The 19,622-nt window shown below is 61.2% G+C and overlaps 1 protein-coding gene across 1 annotated transcript; it reads right to left on the bottom strand.

Moving 5' to 3' along the window:
- Window positions 1-1,476: 1,476 nt before the first annotated feature.
- On the bottom strand, window positions 1,477-9,577 carry LOC142359393 (MAP kinase-interacting serine/threonine-protein kinase 2-like). The gene is made up of 11 exons (XM_075412014.1): window positions 9,504-9,577; window positions 7,179-7,458; window positions 6,935-7,032; window positions 5,858-5,937; window positions 5,259-5,332; window positions 5,065-5,169; window positions 4,680-4,735; window positions 4,433-4,528; window positions 2,710-2,910; window positions 2,407-2,616; window positions 1,477-2,031 (listed from the first exon to the last, which is right to left on the bottom strand). The coding sequence occupies exons 1-11, from the start codon at window positions 9,549-9,551 to the stop codon at window positions 1,798-1,800; spliced, it is 1,482 nt and encodes a 493-aa protein (XP_075268129.1). The 5' UTR covers window positions 9,552-9,577; the 3' UTR covers window positions 1,477-1,797.
- Between the last annotated feature and the right edge of the window lie 10,045 nt (window positions 9,578-19,622).

Genomic DNA, 19,622 nt, shown 5'->3' with positions numbered 1-19,622 from the left:
CTTTGTTTTGCTTTCAGAGACAGTGACTGCCCTCGGCTGAAGACCTGGGGGGAGTCTCTTCCCCGGCTCACAGCAAGCTCCCAAAGCCTTCCCCTGTGCACGCGATGGGCCGAGGCTGCTTTTTCAGAGTATACAGCTCAAAGCATTCAGCTGGAAGGGAGAGGAGATCGCTAACGAAGGGGCACCCTCCCTCCCGGTGAGGCGCGGGGACGGCGGCGGGCGCAGCTCGGTGGCACGACGCGCGGCAGGCAGCGGGGCTTTGCCCCTCCGGCGTGGTGCCAGGGGGGGTTCGGACGAGCTGGAGGCCAGCCCGGCCCCCAGCACGGGCGCTGCTGGCTCACCCGGACAGATCCGGCCCCGCTCCGCAGAAACCAGCCAAGGGCCTCGTCCCAGTTCAGCACCCCCAGGCCCTCCCCCGCGAGCATTCCCTCCCTTCCCCAAAGCAAGCTCCGAGGAAAGCGTGACTCCATGCATGAACACACATGAACACAGATGCACACACATGAACACGCATGCCCAGCTCTCCCCAGCCACCCGTCCCACCCTGCACTGCCGCCGCGACCCCAAACCCTCCGGCCCCGCATCCCGAGCCCTTCCCAAGCTGCTCCCCAGTGCCGTGGCCCTCGGGTGCTGCCGCCAGCCCGGCCGCTCGCCCACCGGCACATCCTGGGGCACTCGGCACCCTCGGCACCCCCAGACCCTCCGGCCACGGCAGCCTCGGGGACAGCCCGAAGCCACGCCAGGTCACACTGCCCTGCAACGAGTCCCAGTGCTCTTTAAAGGGGGGTCCTTCCCTTCCCACAGAGCACCCCGCTATTCCCGCAGGGGTAATATTTTCTGGCTGCTCCAGCCGCCCTGGAGACCTCATCCTGCCCTGCACCTCCACCAGCCACTGGTGAGCCCCCCCCTCCACAAACAGGGGTGCAACGCACGGCCCCAGGCGCCTGAGCATCCCCCCGGCTCTGACCTTACCCCCGGGGAGCCGCCGGCCAGAGCGCAGGGGGAAAGGAAGACATTTCTCCATGCCCTGCAGAAAAGCACAGCTAGCAGTTTAAAAACAATTAAAAAAGAAAAAAAAAAAAGAAAAAAAAGGGGTGAACAGCTTACTCTGAAAGCAGGCTGCCGAGGAGAGAGGGCGGCTCAGTGGGACGGGGAGCTGCTCCCTCGCTGGGACCGTCTCTCCCCGGCCCGAGCTGCTCCCTGCCCGCCGCAGCCCCTCGAAGCGCAGCCGGGGATGCCCCCGAGCACGGGACGGCGGGGGTCCCTGCGCCCGGGAGATGCCTCCCAGACCCCCGGGAGGGGGGGTTTGTGGGATCGACCCCAACATCGGAGAAAGACCCGCAGCTCCGAAGGGAGGGACGAGGTTAAAACGCAACTCCCGTTGTCGAAAACACGACCGAGGGCCTTTTGTTCACAGCATGAAATGAGCTGAACTCGGCAAAGCGGCCGCGGATACAAAGAGTCCTTTGGTGTCAGGGAGGGAGGAAAAAATCTCAGAGCAGAAACCAAGAGTCGGGGAAACAAAAGTCCGTGTGTCAGTCAGATGTCCTGGGTGAAGCAACCTTAATGATTTAATACCTTAAAAAACAGATCTTCAAGAAACCCTCCCAACCCCAGACCTACAAGATCAGCAAAACCCTGGAAACCAGCCACAGGGACGAGTCCTGATCTTGTCACTAGCCAGAAATGGTGGGGGCTGGGGGGGGAGGGAAGAAAGAAGGAGGATGGGGGGGACGTGGGGTACAGCAGGTCCGAGGGGTGCAGCTCACGCTTGGTCAGCCACCACGACCACGGGGGCTACCAGGTGCTGCCCAGCAGCCACCGCCTTGACCAGGTTGCACTTCTGCCGCTGCTTGACCACCAGCTTGGACTCAGGAGGGGGTAGAGCTGCATGGCCCATGAGGTAGCACTGATGGTGACGGGCCGTGCTTCCTCCTCCGCCTCCTCTTCCTCATCCTTGTCGCACCATGTCAGCTGGCGGCTGACGGCGACGGCCTCTGCGGCGAAGGAGGTGAGCTCTTTGGCACTGCTCTTCCTGCGGGGAGAAAGCAGCTCAGGGTGGGATGCGGGGGGCTGGAGGGAGGTTGGGGGGCAAATATCGGGGTGTCCCCTCACGCGCATGCCACGCCAGATGGGTCAGGCACCAAAAACACGGCTCCAGCCCGAATCACGTGCTGCAACAGCTGCCCAGATGGCGAGAGCTGCAGCCAAGCAGAGCTGAGAGCAGCTCACTGGGGAGAGGAGCCAGGATTTGGGGGGCTGGAATGTGTCCCCCACCCCCACCCCAGGGCCACCCACGCTCACCTCTGCAAGATGATGGGGGTCAGCAGGGTGTTATCCAGGGCACACTGCAACGAAACGCAGCCAGGTCAGAGCCGAGCACCCCGCAATGGGGTGTCCCCCCACCCCGGCATTGGGGAGTGGAGGGGGCGGGGGGGCAGCAGCACTCACCCCCTGCACCCAGGGGTGCTCCAGGACCTGGGCCGCACTGAGCCGCTTCTTGGCATCTGTCACCAGCAGCCTGGAAATGAGATCTTTGGCCCCAGAGGAGATGTGCGCCCAGTCCTTGTCGGGAAACTCGTACTTCCCTTCCTGGATGCTCTCCAAGAGCATCTCCTGGGTGGGGGGGTAAATAAAAAAGCGGCTGAGCTGGGAGGGGTGCTGCCAAACCAGCGGCGGGTTTCGGCACTGCCGGGGTCCGCCACGCACCTCGCAGGTGTAGCACGACTTGCCGCTGTCCCAGTCGCAGTCGGAGCCGCAGCGGCCCACGAAGGGGGGGTACCCGCTCAGCATGAAGTACAGGACGACGCCCAGGCTCCACAGGTCGCAGCGCTTGTCGTAGGTGGGCGTCTCCTCGTAACCGTATAAAGTTTCCACCACCTCCGGGGCCATGTACTCGGGGGTGCCGCACTGCGGGGAGAGGCGGGGGTGAGCCCCAAAGGACAGGGGAGCGATGGGGCAGAGCTGAGAGGCAGGGGGGGGGGTGTCTGCCAGAACTAAGGGGCTACCCCCTCCAAAATGAGGGTGCAGACACGGCCGCTTCCCGGGTTTGGTCCTGGCAGGGCAGATCATCCCGGCCAGGTTTCCCATCGCCACGCGGGGGATGTCACAGCCCTGCCACCCCGAAAAAAATAAAACCCTAAAGGGGTGCAACACCCCCCCAGACTGCCCCCCAGCACTGCCGCCACCGGGCCGGCTCAGCGGGGCAGCGTCCGTCCCATCGCCCGGGACATGGCGGGCGGGCGGCGGGGACGGAGCCGGCTCTGCCTGTTCCCCTGCCTGACGCGGGCAGGGCCGCCGCAGCGGGCGCCGGATCCGGGTGCCGGAGGAGTTAACGCTGGCGCGAGGCGAGAGCCAGCAGTCCCGTTCCCCCATGGTTCCCCCACGGCTGCCGGGGCTCTGGGGCTTTCCAGCGCACGTGACCCAACCTGCAGCCCGCACCGCCTCGTGACCAGGGGAGAGCAGAGCTGCAGCCAGCAGATAATCACCCCGTAACATAACGAGAGGCCTCCAAACGAGACGCCTCGCCGGCCTCGGCAGCTGATGCCACCGCAAGAAGAAGAAAAACACCCACGCAAGCCCAACCCGCAGCAACCCTGCATGGGCTTCCACCCGGCAGGGACCACAGCACCCACCCCCCTCTGCCCCCGCTGCTGAGAACGGGAAACTCGGGACACCTCAGAAATTCAGGTCCTCCCCCTGGCGGAGGGGAAACGCGGAGGAACAAGGGGGGGGGGGGTGTTTTGGCCCCCCCTCTGCTGTTGGGCACCCCGCGTGGGCCAGGGTCTGCCCCCAGCCAGCACGTGAGCACCCTGGAAACACTGTGAGCACCCCGAAAACAGCGGGGCACAGGGCAACACCTGCGCGGGGGGGGGCCCTGCTGCTGGTGATAAGGGGAGCAGGGCTTTCTGCAGGGGGGGGCAGGCTTGGTATGTGCCCCCCCCCAAATGTGAGACAGCTCCTTGCAACGCAGGGGCACCCCAGAAGCTTTCGGGGTGCCCACCCTGCAGGGGCTGCACCGCACGCAAGCAGCCCCAGCCCCCTCTCACCCACAACCGGAGTGGGGGGGATCACGGTGGCCCCCCCAGCCCCTCGCCTGACCCACTTCTCCCCGAAAGCGCAGCCTCTGCACAGCCGCCTCCGCCGGGGCCGGCTGTTGCTAAGGCTCACGGCAGCCCGGGCTCTGCGCCAGCCCCCCCTGCGCTGCCCGGCCCCCCCGCGTTACAGAACCGCATCTCGCCTGCCACTGCCGAGGGGGGTCCTGCAGTGACGGGAGCGACGAGCAGCGGGGGGCTGCACGCAGCCCCAAAGCCTGGGGGAGCCCCACCAGGGACATTCCCCCCTCCATGGACATTCCACAACACCCACCCCCCCCCCAGCACCCCCCCCCATCAACATTATACCCCCCCTGCCCCATGGTCTGCACGCTTACCGGCGAGAGCAGGTCCGGGGTGGAAATGGGGGAGCAATTCCCCTTCAGTTTGATGCCACTTGCCAGGCCGAAGTCACAGATCTTCACCGGGGAGACCTGGGGAGGGGGGGAGCAGCGGTCAGTGACCCCCCCCAGCAGCCCCCGGGTACCCTCAGCCCCGCGTTCGCGCCCCAGCTGCCGCAGCAGCATCCCCCGCGGGGAACCAGGGCCCCCCCAGCCCCGGCACCACCCCCTGCTCCCCGCTCACCTGGTCCAGGCGCTCGCACAGAATATTTCCCGGTTTTAGATCCCTGTGAGCAATTCCTGGGAGGGGGGAGAAGAGGCGATGAGTGGAAAAGCCTGCCCACCCCCCCCCCAAGATTTCCACAGCAGAAGGTCTGGGGGTGGCGCAGGGACCCCTCCCTCCCCACCCCAAATCACCGCCCGCGTCATGGCGAAGGGCACAAATTGCTGCTGGCCCAGAGTCCCGGCCAAACCGGAGGAGCAGACTCCGCACCGCGACAACACGACGCAGCCGGGCCTGACCCTGCGCGCCCGCGGCCGGCACCGGCCCCTGCTCCCTGGGCAGGAGGGGGGGGCAGCACCCCCCGGCTGGGGGGGGCACGGCTGCACCCCGGGGTGGCTCGGCTCACCTCTGCTGTGCAAAAAGTGCAGGGCGCTGGCGATGTCCCGCACCACCGTGCTGGCCTCCAGCTCGTTCAAGCGGCATCTCCGTTGGATGTGGGTCAGGATGGAGCCTGCGGCCGGGCGAGAGCGGAGTGGGGGCTCGTGGGTGTTGGGGGGGCTCCTGCCGCCCCCGCTCCCCCCGCCCCGGCACCACACTCACCTCCCCTCATCTTCTCAAGCACCAGGTAAAACCTCTCCTCCTCCTCGAAGAACTCGATCAGCTGCAGGATGTTCCTGCGGGGACAGCGGCGTCAGCCTGGCATCCCCCTAAAAAGATCGCGGGGTCCCCCCCTCCCCGCAGCCCCCCACCCCACACGGCTCCCCGGGGCAGGGCCAACGGAGGAGAAAATCGGGTTTCCAGCGACTGAAACCACGCGGCTGGGGCCCCCGGCCACATTCCAGTGGGGAGAGGGGCTTCCAGCGCCAGGCCCCGCTCCCTAATTGCTCGCAGACCCTCCTGGCTCGCTCGCCCCGCTCCAGAAACAGCCCCGCTCAGCAGCTCTCTGCGGCGGGACGGCGAACGCCGCGGCGGCAGCTCGGCTCGCCCCTCGGCACCGCTCCAACTCGGCCGCCGCGGCCCCGTCGTCATGGCAAGCGGCTCCACGTCGCCTCGGGATGCTCCCGGCGAGGCCACGCGGAGGGAGAGCCGCGCAGGAGGGCGGCCTGCCTGCCGCCCATGGGTGTCTCGAGCGTCAGCCCGGTCTCAGCCCGCGCCCTGTGCCACGGTGGGGGATGGGGACGGCGGCTGCCCTGCGGTACCTGTGTCCCTGGCACAGATTCAGCATCGCCACCTCCCGTAAGACCCCGCTGCAGACGTCGCCCTGGCGCTTCTCGATGATCTGCAAGGCAAAGCGGGCGAGACTCAGGGAGAGGCACCGCTGCTGGGGAGGGACCGGGGCCGGCAACCACTGCGCCCCAACCCACCCTGCGCTGGGGACCCCCGGGGCCGGGCAGAGGCAGGCGGGGGGTGCCTGAAGAGGTTAAGGCAGCAGAACAGGCTGTTCCCGGCAGCGGGGCCAAGCCGCTCCCTCCCGGGGCCTGCAGCCAAGGCGAGCTCTGCGGCCGAGCCCCGGCGCAGCCGCCCCGGCAGCGGAGCACGGCCCTTCGCCCCGCCGGGCGCTGGCACAGCGGGTGCCTGGTGGACGTGCCATGGGGTGAGCAGGGGGTCTCCACCCGCGGGGGAGAGCTGGGTGGTCTCACTGACCCCCAGCCCTTTGGGGCACACTGAACACCCAACCACCATGCAGCCCTCCCCCTGCCTCAGTTTCCCTCCTTGGGCACCCAAAAGCACCCCGGGGCAACAGGGGAAGCCAAGTGCCCCTTGCGTTTGGACACAGGGCCTGTCCCAGCCCCCCCACGCCGTGACTGGGAGCCTGTGGGGTGCAGGGACACGGCACCACCATCCCCAGCCCCAAAAAGCAGCTGGCTCACCCTGACCCCTCTAGTGTTCGCGGGGGCACGAAGACCTCCCTGGGGCGAGCGGGGGCTGGCCACCCTGCCGCACCACATGCCCCTGCTTGCCCCAAGTCCCTAGACGTGGCGCAAGCGTTAATTTAATCTCGTGTCTGCCCTAATTTACAGGGATAGGAGCGTGGCTAAGGGGGTTGACCAAGGTCCTGCAGCTGGGCGGTGGCAGAGGACAGCGTGCCACCTGCGTGGCCTGGCCCTGCCCCGCTCCTGCCCCTCTCCATCCCCTCTACCCCGTGAAACCGTCGTCCTGTGCCAGCTCCGCACAGCCAGGAGAGCCAGGAGCCCAGGATGTGGAGGGCAGAAGGGGAAACTGAGACAGGGGGTGGGCAGGAGCCGGCTCTGCAGCCCCAAGCCGCAGAGCTTTACCTTCACTGCGTACTCCTTGTTGGTGACGAGGTTAACGCAGGACTGGACTCTGCCTTGGGCCCCTTCTCCCAGCACCTCGTCGTGCAGCCAGTAAACATCTGGCAGGAGAGAGGGCGCCTGAGCTGCCGGCCCCACCGCGGCACGGGACACCACGGCTGTCCCCGAGCCTGGGGACACCAGGAGGGCCCCAGCCCTGCCGCAGCCCGGGGGGGGACCCCTGGGGTCCCTGGGCAGCCCCGCTCACCTTCGAACCTGCTGGAGAAGCTGTCGGTGGCTCTGCAGTGCTGCTTCTTGTTCCTTTTCTTGGTGCTGGGGATGTCGATGGGCTGACTCAAAGGCACATCTGCACCGGAGCAAAGCCACTGGCCTGAGTCACCCCCAGCCACCCTGCGCTCCCCCCAGCATCGCCACCCCTGGGGCAGCCCCTCAACGCCTTCGGGGGAATGCAGAGGGCCGACATCCCGAGGTCCAGGGCACTCGAAGACGGGCTCCAGGTCAAAGGCCAGCTCAAAGGGGTTTTGTTCCTGCAAGGGCCAAGAACACGAGTGAGACGGCAGCTGCTGGACCAGCCGCCGCCGCCCACCCGGTCCAGGCACGCCGCTGGCCTTGGCACACGCTCTGCTCGTGCAGGGCACCGGCTCACGGCGCTGCTGCCAGAGGGATGCAGCAGAGCCGGAGGAAGAGGAGGAGGAGGAGGAGGAGGAGGAAGGGTTTGACCACGTCTCCTGCCGGGGATGTTGCCGCGGGGTCATGCCTCTGCGCCAGCAGCCCCAGGCCGGCACGCGGGCGATGATGAGAGGGACTGGGGCTGCGCGTACCAACCCAGCCCCGAACATCCACCCTGACCTGAACTACAGCCGGGGGGGAGGAAGAAGAGCCACAGGGCAGGACGGGCTCCGGAGCCACCGCACCGCGTCCTCCCGCCTCCCCGCAAGGTCACGGGGGGCCGGAGCCCACTCAGCGCCGCTCCGGTGAGCGCCGTGCCCGTGGCTGCGTGATGCCTGTGACCTGGCAGGATCGGGCCCCGCTCCCAACCCTCCCTGCACCCCACATGGGCGATGGGTGTGGGAACCACTGCCTCCCCCACCCCAAACCCAGCGCCTCCGCCCCCAGCACCCCAAAGGGGACATGGGGAACTTCAGCCCCCCCCGAGCCACCCCACCGCGGGACGGGGCAGTGCCGGGGGCACCCGGCCGCGAGGCGAAAGGGCCCCGTCCTCCGCGGGGTTACGAAATCTGTTTGGGTGGAGGCAGCAGCTCCCGGCGGCGTTCCCCAACCCGCCCCGGTGCCCCGGTGCCCGGGCCGGCTGCCAGCCCCAGCGCGGCGCGGGAGCAGCCAGCCCCGGCCACTGCCGCCAGAAACAGCCCGAAAGCGCCTGTTTGCTGCCGGGGCGGCTCTCGAGGGGCCGGGGGGTCCCCATCGCGGTGCGGGGATGCCACGAGCATCTCCCCCAACCAAGCACCACTCCTGATGCCTGAAAACGCTCCTGCGCAGCGTTTGGCCAGATTCCCCCCCCACCCCCCTAAAAAAAGACAGTATCAGGGTTTGCGGAGTGAGGTTTCACCCTCCAGCCCCCCCCAAGGCCCCCATGTCATGGCGGGGATGAGCGGCTCGGGCCCAAGTCCCTGCACCACGGGCAGGATGAGGCCTCCCGGGGGGGGGCACCAGGGGTGTACACGGGGGACAGGGGGCCCTGCCCGCTGCCGCAGCACCGGCGCACAAAAAGTTTGGGGGATGGGACACACAGGGCAGACGCTGCGCGGCGGCTCCGGCAGCGCATCCGAGGTGTCCCCCGTGTCCCCCCCGTCCTGGTCCCCAACCACCCGGGGTGGGGGAACGTAGGGGGGGATGGAGGGGGGGATGGAGGGGGGGCCCAAACCCCAACCAGAAGTCCTCAAAGCAGGATTAGGTGTCAGCTAAAATAAGCCGGGCAGGTTTCGGGTGAGGTCCCAGCATCCCTCGCACCCCGGGAGCCAAACTAAACAAAGCTCCCACGAAGTTGCCCGGCTGACGAGAGCGTTTGGGGGACCCAGACCCCCCCCTCGCACCCCCCTCGCCTGACAGCGGCCGGGAGGGACGGGGGTCCTGGTGCCCCGGCCACAGCCCCCCTGCCAGGATCTGGCCCTCGCACAACAGGTCCCGGGCTGGGCCCGGCAGCCCCCCACCCCCTGCTCGCAGACGTGCAGCCCACCTGCTGACCCACCCCACGGGGGACACCCGTGGGAGCTGCAGCGGGGTGAGCAAAGCCTTGCTGTGGGGGGGGGGTGTGGGGGGGGTGTCTGACCTCCCCTCGGGGAGCACCCCGACCACCGGGCCGGCGGGACATGGGGGTCCTGCGGCCCGGGTTGGGTGGCAGCACCCTGAGCGCTCCCCTCCCTCCTCGGGGGGGGGGGGGGAAGGGGGAGGTCGCTGATGTGTGTCCGTGCCCCCCCCCCCCCCCCCCACTCCGGGCAGGGGATCCAGCCGCCGCAGACCCGCACCCCAACCCCGCACTCTCCCATCCCCCCCCGGAGCACCCCAACCCCCTACCCCCTCCGGAGCATCACGGGGGCGGGGAGCACCCCCTTACCTTGAAGGAGCGGTGGAAACCGGGGATCTCAGATTCCTTCTGCACCATCTTGCTGCGGGCGGGGGGAAGGGAGAAACAAGGGAGGGGTGCGGGGTAGGAAAAAGCCCAACCAACCAACCAACAAAAACAGGAAAATAAACCGGGAGGGGGGGGAGGGATGCAGAGGGGCGGGCAGAGGCATCGGGGGGGGGCCGAGGGTAGGCCGAGACCTGTGGAGAGAGGAGCCCGGGGGGGCGGGTGTCAGGGGGCTGTGGCCCGCACGGGGCCCGCACGGAGCCCCCCTGGTCCCAAAACCCCCCCGGCGCTCACCGGCCCCGCAGAGCTGCCGCTGCCGGGGTTACCGCAGCCCGCTCCGCTCCGCATCGCTCCGCACCGCCGGGAGGGGACGTGCCCCCGCCCCCCCCCCCGCAGCTTTATGGCGGCGGCTCCGCCCCCCCGCCCCGCCCCCACTGTGTGACACCGCCCCCCCGCGGGGACACACCCCCACCCCACCCCCCACGCTGCGCCCAGGGGCGGGGACCCCCACAGCCCCCCCCCTGGCTGCACCAGGCGGGGTGCGGGGAGCCCCACAGACACCCCCCGGGTTCCCCCCTCCCCACAGCCCACACATGTCACGAGCGGGGCGGTGCTCAGCCGCGAGGCCTGCGCGCGGCAGGGGGTCACAGCACAGCCCCCCCCACCCCGGCCCCACCCCGGCTGGGTGGCACCGTGGGAGCCTGTCACGGCGCGGGTGTCCCCCCCTCCCCTCCCCCCACCCCACGTATCGCTTGACGCCGACCCGGGCTCAGAACGCACACGCCGAGCGGCGGCGCCTGGCCAATGGCTGCGCATGACGTCACCGCCTGCACCGCCTATTGGCTGCTCGCCCCCTCCCGAGCCGCCATCGCCCCGCCCCCCCGTGCCCCGCCCCTCCCGGGCACCGCGTCACGCTCCGCCCCCCTCCCCGCAGTTCGGGTGTGCCCCCCCCCCCCAAAGTGCCGGTGGGGCCAGAGTGGGGGGGTCGGGACCCCCCAAGCCCCCCCAAATCCCGCCCCCCTCGCAGCCGGGGCAATCAGCGCCCTGCTCTACATTAGCGCTGCTAACGAGGGCGCCCCAATTAGCTACACTCCTGCTAATGCACCCCAGGATGCCATTGGCCTTCTTGGCAGCCAGGGCACGCTGCTGGCTCATGGTCAGCCTGTCGTCCACCAGGACACCCAGGTCCCTCTCCGCAGAGCTGCTCTCCAGCAGGGCCGCCCCAGCCTGTACTGGTGCCTGGGGTTGTTCCTCCCCAGGGGCAGGACCCTGCATTTGCCTTTGTTGAACCTCATCAGGTTCCTCTCTGCCCACCTCTCCAGCCTGTCCAGGTCTCGCTGAATGGCAGCACAGCCTGCTGGTGTACCCACCACTCCTCCCAGTTTGGTGTCATCAGCAAACTTGCTGAGGGTACACTCTAACTCTTCATCCGGGTCACTGATGAAGAAGTTAAACAAGGCTGGGCCCAGTGCTGACCCCTGGGGCACACCGCTAGTTACCGGCCTCCAACCAGACTCAGCGCCGCTGATGACAACCCCCTGAACTCTGCCATTCAGCCAGTTCTCAATCCACCTCACCGACCACTCGTCCAGCCCACACTGCCTGAGCTTCCCTAGGAGGATGTGATGGGAGACCGTGTCGAAAGCCTTGCTGAAGTCGAGGCAGACATCACCCACGGCTCTCCCCTCCTCTACCCAACCAGTCGTGCCATCGTAGAAAGCTCCCTGCACGCTCCTGGCCTGTCTGCACACTCACTGCACGCTTAATGCACACTTACCGCATGCTCCTTGCATGGTCACTGCTCACGCTCCACGCTCACGACTTGCTCCCTGTGCACGCCTGGCCTCTCTGCACACTCCCTGCACGCTCCCTGCACACTCAACTGAACCACGGAACCACGGAATGTTTGGGGGTTGCCAGGGCGCTCTGTGAGTCACGGAATCACGGAATGTTCGGGGTTGGAAGGGACCTCTGTGGGTCACGGAATCACGGAATGTTTGGGGGTTGGAAGGGACCTCTGTGGGTCACGGAATCACGGAATGTTCGGGGTTGGAAGGGACCTCTGTGGGTCATCTAGTCCAACCCCCTGCCCAAGCAGGGTCACCCAGAGCAAGCTGCTCAGCATCACGTCCAGGCGGGTCTGGAATATCTCCAGAGAAGGAGACTCCACAGCCTCCCTGGGCAGCCTGGGCCAGGGCTCTGTCACCCTCAGAGGCAAGAAGTTCTTCCTCGTGTTCAGCTGGAGCTTCCTCTGCTCCAGTTTGTGCCCGTTGCCCCTTGTCCTATCGCTGGGCACCACTGAACGGAGTTGGGCCCTGTCCTCCTGACCCCCACCCTGCAGATATTTAGAGGCATTTCTAAGGTCCCCTCTCAGCCTTCTCTTCTCCAGGCTGAACAAGCCCAGCTCCCTCAGCCTTTCCTCGTAGGAGAGATGCTGCAGTCCCCTCATCATCCTCCTAACCCTCCTCTGGACTCTCTCCAGTAGCTCCTCATCTTTCTTGAACTGGGGAGCCCAGAACTGAACAGAGCACTCCAGATGAGGCCTAACTAGGGTGTAGAGGGGAAGGAGAACCTCCCTTGACCTGCTGGCCACACTCCTGCTAATGCACCCCAGGATGCCATTGGCCTTCTTGGCAGCCAGGGCACGCTGCTGGCTCATGGTCAGCCTGTCGTCCACCAGGACACCCAGGTCCCTCTCCGCAGAGCTGCTCTCCAGCAGGGCCGCCCCAGCCTGTACTGGTGCCTGGGGGAGTTTCACAAACCAAGACAGAATGTCTACAACAGAAAGGAAGACCAAAAAGTGAATGTCAAAAAGTGAAAAACCGACAGAGATTAAAGAAACAAAGGAAAAATATAGAACAATACAAGTAAGTACTAAGGAATGACACAAAACTCTTGAAGAAAACCAGATTTGAAATCCTCACACTTCACACAAACATTAAAATAAGGAAGGAGATTAAGGAAGTAAAGGGCAAAACTTATAACCCATGGCAGCAAAGTAAATCCGCTGCAGAAACGCAATGTAGAAAGCAAGGGCACTCTGGAAACCCTTCGACTTAGAAAGAAACTTAACCAGGGAGGAAGATTAAGGAAGTCAAGGTAAAAACTAAAAACCGAGGGCAGCACACTAAGGCACACATGGCAAGGCTATATGCAAAAAGATAAAGATCTACACCAAAACTAGCAATACCTACAAATACACACAATGATTTCAAAAACTTAGCCTTCAATAAGATCTCAATAGGGAGGAGGATGAAGGAAGTCAAGGGACAAACGAAACAAAAGAGTGGCAGCAGACTGAAACAGCTGTGGAAAGACAATGCAAAAAGCCAGGATAAAGACACAAACCAAGACAGAATGACTACAGCAGAAAGGAAGACCAAGAAATGAATGTCAAAAAGTGAAAAACCGACAGAGATTAAAAGAAAAACGAAAAAAATAATAGAACAATAAAGGTAAGCACTAAGGAATGACACAAAACTCTTGAAGACAACAACATGTGAAATCCTCAGAGTTCATATGAACACTGAAATTGGGAGGAAGATTAAGGAAGGGCAAATCTAATAACCCATGGCAGCAAACTAAATCCGCTGCAGTAACACAATGTAGAAAGCAAGGGCACTCTGGAAACCCTTCGACTTAGAAAGAAAACTTAATTAGGGAGGAAGATTAAGGAAGTCAAGGCAAAACCTAAAAACCTGAGGGCAGCACACGAACACAGACATAGCAAGGCTATGCAAAAAGCTAGAGATCTACAGCAAAACAAGCAATACCCACAAATACAGGAAATGATTTCAAAAACTTAGCCTTCTACAAGATCTAAGTAGGGAGGAGGATGAAGGAAGTCAAGGGACAAACAAAACAAAAGAGTGGCAGCAAACTAAAATGAGATATAGAAAGACAATGTAAAAGCCAAGGTTCTTAAGGTGCCAGTATTTAATGTCAATGTCTCTGTATTTCAAGGTCAGGACTGCAACAGTTCTGCTGTCTGTGGACACCAGTGAGAGATGACCTGCTTTTCATTCGTTCAGGCACTGCACCTACACTTAGTCACAGATCTGATTTTTTTTTATGTTTTCCTCTCCAAGATGTAATAGACAACAGGGCACTCTTTAAGTGAAGTTAAATAGCAGTTCTACTGATTTGAATACAAAAAGTTTTCGCCTGTGGTACATTCATCCAGAAGAACTTTAACACCTCTTGATAGAAGGAATAATAAGAAACATGACACTTTACCAAACTAGCTGCAGTGGTATTTTCTAGTTTTAGTTTTAACAAAGCACCTGTGTGGAAGTTGCAAGCTCTCCTTATAGATTAGCAAACTTAGCAAGGACAAGACTGTGACAAGAGCAGGAGCTGCGACCAAGAACCAGCGAAAAGCAGCTTTGCAGTTTTGCAACGAGATAGAACGAACCGAGCATGCGCAGCGCCCCGGATGTAACTCACGGGCAAGTGAGGAAGACTACCGAAAGAGATGAAGTAACGACCTAAGACCACCAGAGACCACCCAGGAGCTCTAATACACCTGCTAAAGGAGAACTGGAATAGATTCATACGCTCTCGGAAATATAACGATTAATATGCATATTGTAGTTCTATTTAACCTGAAATTAAAGGGTGTTTGGCGCACACGTTTGGAGGAGAGATCCCCCCTGTGCCCGGCGCCGTAATAAAGGACACCTGGTTAACAGCATACATTGTGCTGTCAGGTTATTACCGGATCTGTGAATCACTCTAACCATCGTTTTCCCTTTTGACTAGAAAATGAAAATCCTCAACAGCAGATAGCCCTGAAATAAGCTTCAGTCAAATCTGGACCCAATACAGGGTGTGCGTTATGATATGCCACAGATCGGGACTTGACTCTTCAAAACAATCATGCACTAAGGAAAATTTTAGGTTGTTATGCAGAGTTTTAACTCGAGTCTTGGCAACCGCATTTGGGACATGAAAGGTATCAGCACTACAGTACTACGTGCAGTAGAGAAAACTGCTCTTGCAGTTCAATTCCAACACCGCATCCTCAAACAAACTGAAGCTGCTGTGTTTGAGCAACATGGGTGGAAATCTCACCTGCCACGCTGAAGTGACGCTGGGGCACTTCTTCACCTTGTAGTCTCTTTCCTCAGGCTTAGTGAATCTCTCCCAGAGTCTGAGGCAAAGCCCATGGATTTCTCCTGTTTGCAACAGGGGATGTCTGAGCCGTCACATGGTGGTTTGTTGTGGGGTACCACTTGTACCCTGGATTTGCCTTCATAAATGCATCCCTGTACTAGAAAGAAAAGGAAAACTTCCAGTCAGGTCACTCATGAGAATGCAGTATCCACAGGGCAACACAGTGCACTGCTTGTAATGAGATTTAAGACAGTAAAGAATCCTTAAATAGCTTGATTTTTAACAGTTTAATCACATGTTTAGAGTCTGACTGCCAACACAACCGAACAAAAGAAATACCATGATAGGAAGAGTTGTATTTCAAAAAGCGAGGTTTCTCTTTACCCACCTGAGGGTCTATCACCCAGAGCAGGCTGAAGTTCTGATCCTGCAAACTGCTCCCCACTGCTTCTCTGCTCACCTTGGCGAACAAGGACAGCTGTTCCCATTCTTTTGCAGGTACAATATTTCCAGTTTTACACTGCAGTTTCAATGAAATGAAGACATACATTTAGCAATACATGCAGAATGATGCTCCCAGAACAGGCAAAGAAATAATACCTATGACCAGGATCACCTCATTTTCAGCAACTTCGGATACATCATCCCCGTGTTCCCACCAAAATGTACCACGCTGCATCAAATCAACCAGGAAAAAAAATCTTCAGGAACGCTGACCCACACACACGCTGTATCTTCAGAACCGGGCGTCTGTATGAAACTTGCACACTCAGGGCTGCGACCCCTCCCCCCTCACCCCTTTTCTCTCTCCCTCAGCCCGGGCTGGGAGCTCACCTCACCAGGGAAGGACACCAGGGAAGGACACCAGCCTCACCGAGGGACAGGGAGGGGAGAAGGGAGCAGAGAGAAAGGCAACACACAGGGAGGGGAGAAGGGAGCAGAGGGAAAGGCAACACACAGAGGAGCAGCTCTGCCTTCCCTTGCTCAGCCCACAAGCCCGCTGGTGCCTGTGCCCGGGGGCTCCGTCTCCGTCCCCTGCCCCTCCCCAGCTCTGGGCTCCCCCCCGGGGCTGCCCCGGCCGGGCCCAGCTCCAGCGGGGAGCTCCCCCCCGCCCCCCTCGCGTGGCCAGCAGGCAGCACAGCCCCCAGTGCCCGCCCCACGGCCCCGCTCCCCTCACGGGCAGCCCCAGCCCTCACCTCAGCCGGGGCCTGGAGTGGATCCTGTCCCTGCCACACCAACATGGCCACCCAGCAGCCCCTGCCCCGGGCCTGCAGCTCCCAGCATGCCCCGGGAACCAACATGGCCACCCAGCAGCCCCTGCCCCGGGCCTGCAGCTCCCAGCATGCCCCGGGAACCAACATGGCCACCCAGCAGCCCCTGCCCCGGGCCTGCAGCTCCCAGCATGCCCCGGGAACCAACATGGCCACCCAGCAGCCCCTGCCCCGGGCCTACAGCTCCCAGCATGCCCCGGGAACCAACATGGCCAGCAGCAGCCCCTGCCCCAGGGCAGGCCCCAGGACTACAGCTCCCAGCATGCCCCGGGGCGCCCCCCCACACCCTGCCTTCCACCCTCTGGAAGCCTTTTCTTTCTTTCCTAACAGCTGAGCATTTAACTGACTAAATCTCAGAGGTACTCTTGTTTCTTCTCAACAAAGCAGCCATCTCCATCTGCTCACATCTGCCAAGCACACATCCAGGCAGGCCAGGAGAGCACGGGGTCCCATCTGCTCCCTGTCCCTCACACAGCAAGGAGGGTGACAGCCACCAGCCCCTGTGAGCTGGCAGCTCGCCAACAGCCACCGCGCGAAGGGACACAGCCCCTGCTCAGACACCACGGGCCTCTGGAATGGCTTTCCAGAAAGGTACCCAGGAGAGGGACAAAGAAGGACCGAGCTTCTGCAAGATCAGAGCAGAATGAGAAAGCCCAGAGTGTAACTTGGCAACACTCCAAAAGTGAGAAAAGACACCAAACTCTTCTGAGGATGTCACATCATCTTGGCAGACCAGTGCCCTTGCCCGCGTGCCGACAGGACCCACCAAAGTCGTACTCCTGAGATTTTCACCATCTGTGGTGGAAAGCCACTGGGTTTAACTGACGCCTCCAGCCCTTGGGACAGACAGACAGACAGATGAGAGGCTGTAAGGAAGAAAGAACCCCATGCTACGTCTACATCACCAAACGTCTCCAGGCACGTCAGACCTCAGCACGCTTCCCAGTTCCTCACAGCTCTACTTGGCTACTGCAGAAATAACTACTCCATAGCACTGCCCATGGCCGACAGCAGCCTGCTGCAAACTCCTTCCCGTAATTCCACCCACTGAATACAGTCGTGTGTGCACACAGACAGGACCCAGGAAGGAGTGGCACAGCCAGGAACGGGATTTTTGCCAAACTTGACAAAGACACCCTGTGAAAATGACAGCCCTTCTGTCTGAAAGAGCAACAGCAGCTTTAGTAGCGGGGTGGGGAGGAGGGGAAGCTGAAAGAGATTCTGTAGCATTTTTCAGTACTTTCCCTTGGAACAGCTTGAATGAAATCAAGGTGCAATCATGCCTTGTGACTTTGGCCAATGAAATCCACTAAAACTTTGAGGAAATAGTTTATACTTTAAAAAAAAAGCAACAACCAAACCAAACACCACAGTTGCATTTCTAGCAATTACTGGAACTCTGCTGACATAAATGTTGCACATTGCAAAGCTAAAGCACAGCCACACAGAGCTGTTTGGTGGTTGGAATAACCACCAAATAACACAAGAAGAGGAGAACATTTTGCAGCTTCCAGCACTACAGCTGATTTTGATGGAGTCAAGAACTAAAGCAGCCACAACAGATGAAGGACATCATGTAACATCCATCACGTAACACATGCAAAAACTTTAGTTACTGCGACGCTGGTTCAAAACCGGGTGCAGGCATGACACATCCCTCCATTGCTGCTGAAACCAGAGCTCCATCACTGCTCCAGGGTTTCCACCGTGTTCCTACACACGCGCTCCTGCACCTACCCAGCTGATAAACAATCCAGGACCATAAACCCAAACAGAACGAACAAAGAAAAGCGTGAATTTTAGTGGAAGATTTCTGATTTCTCTTTCAGCTGAACATCAGATGCTTCGGAAAAGGAAACGCTGGGGCAGACAGCCCTGTCACAAGAAACTCACCTCCACGAGCAGGAACAGTGACGGCTGCTGGCAAGCTTCCGTCGGATGAGTCGCATCAGACTGGCGATTACTGGAGGAAACCTGGAACAGGGAGAGGGGAGAAAAACACCTCTGGGTTACTCCGACATCATCCTCTGAAGGAATTGTGTCACACGGGACGCACTCGTTAACTGTCACAGCACATGTCACTAGCAGTCACATGCCAGCTCCTCGTTTTATTTCATGTTCCTGATTTCTGCACTGTGTTCCTGTGCACTGCGTGGTGAGGAAGAACTTCTTCCCTCTGAGGGTGACGGAGCCCTGGCCCAGGCTGCCCAGGGAGGTTGTGGAGTCTCCTTCTCTGGAGATATTCCAGCCCCGCCTGGACGCGGTGCTGTGCAGCCTGCTCTGGGTGACCCTGCTTGGGCAGGGGGTTGAGCTGGGTGACCCACAGAGGTCCCTTCCAACCCCTACCATTCTGTGATTCTGTGATTTTGTGAGAGCCCCTGGAGAGCTGCGCAACACAGCCACTGGCTCCCAGCTGCCTCTGGCAAGCTTGGAGGAGGGCTGGGGCAACAGCTGCTTTGTCATCGTGGTGTTCCTGTTCCCTCAGGGTGGCCGGCAGATTGCCTGCAGCAAATCTTGTCCTCCTGAAGCGGCTGCTGTCCCTCCTCCAGCACATCGGCCAGCACGCAGCCAGCAGCAGGATGAGCGTCATCAGCCTGGCCATCCGCGTTGGGCCAAACCTGCTGAGCCCACCCAACGAGGAGCTGCTGCCGCTGGAGGCCATGCTGGAGGTGACGGAGAAGGTACGCTTTCTTGAAGCGGGACGGCTGCAGCCGGATGGTGATCAGAGCTGGGCTGTGGAGAGGTCCCTGGCTGCCCCCTCTCTCCAGCAGACGCTGGTGGGGTGGCTGCCTGGAAGAGCAGCCCCACAGCAACAGCCTGCTGCGTCGAAGCAAGGGTCAGGAGTGGGAGAGGCTGCCTGCCTGCCCCTGCGCTGAGAGCAAGGCTTTGCTGTGTGCAGGTGAAGACACTGGTGGAGTTTATGACCGAGAACTGCGGAGAAATCTTTGGGGAGGAGGTGGCTGACCTCTCTGGTCCCCCAGCTGAGCAGTCGCCCGCGCCCATGGGCACATCCACAGCGGTGGTGGGATCGGAAACGGCAGAGGTACGGCAGCTCCACCACCACTGGGACAATGTGTCTGGTGTGGGAGGGCGGTTCCTGATGAGTCCAAGTGGCTGCTGGGCCTCTTCCTGGCGTTCCATCCCTGCTGGGTTTCTGTGGGTTTGGTGTTTTTTTTTCTTTGGGGTGATACATTGTAGGTGAAACTGGAAAGGTTGTTCCTCAAATGTGTTAGGCGTGTGCTTAATCAAAGGAAATACCTCCAAATTTTCTACAGCAAGACCTATTTCCCAAGCAAAGCCTGTTTGCCAAACGGTCACTGACGACTCCTGGGCGCCCCTTGCCACCTGCTGACGCCGCCATTTCTGGTGTAGGCACCTGTCACTTCGCCTCCTGCCAGCCCAGGGACACCGCTCGACTCCCCGGTATGCGCGGAAGGACCAAAGAGCCTTTGGACGAAAGCAGGTAAAAGGAGTCAGCTCTGGTGAAATGCAGAACTGATTCCAGTGGGTCCTGGTTTCCCCTATCTAATCCCACTGTGGGATGGAAAGGTTTGCAGGCTCCCCCCAGGAACATGAACACTGAAGAAAAAGAAAGAGAAAAGAGGTGTGGGCAGAGGAGAGGGAATGCCAGCAAGAGAAGAAAATAAGCAAGAGAGAAAAAGACGGGGAGTGGAAAAAAGCAGGAGGGTCCAGCGAGTGCAGAAGCCCAGGTGTGTGC

The sequence above is a fragment of the Opisthocomus hoazin genome, unplaced genomic scaffold (genome assembly GCF_030867145.1).
Source record: "Opisthocomus hoazin isolate bOpiHoa1 unplaced genomic scaffold, bOpiHoa1.hap1 HAP1_SCAFFOLD_90, whole genome shotgun sequence".
In the NCBI taxonomy this organism is placed as follows: Eukaryota; Metazoa; Chordata; class Aves; order Opisthocomiformes; family Opisthocomidae; genus Opisthocomus; species Opisthocomus hoazin.
Note: the sequence above shows the minus strand (reverse complement) of the source record. Positions and strands in the feature narration are given on the sequence as shown.

Bases quoted from the DNA above. Each gene is read 5' to 3' on its own strand.
- LOC142359393 (XM_075412014.1), bottom strand. From the start codon at position 9,551: ATGGTGCAGAAGGAATCTGAGATCCCCGGTTTCCACCGCTCCTTCAAG. The intron at 7,033-7,178 runs GTGAGCGGGGCT...CTCTCCTGCCAG, and splicing joins CTTCTCCAGCAGGTTCGAAG to ATGTTTACTGGCTGCACGAC. The intron at 5,333-5,857 runs GTACCGCAGGGC...CTGTCCCCGCAG, and splicing joins AATCTGTGCCAGGGACACAG to GAACATCCTGCAGCTGATCG.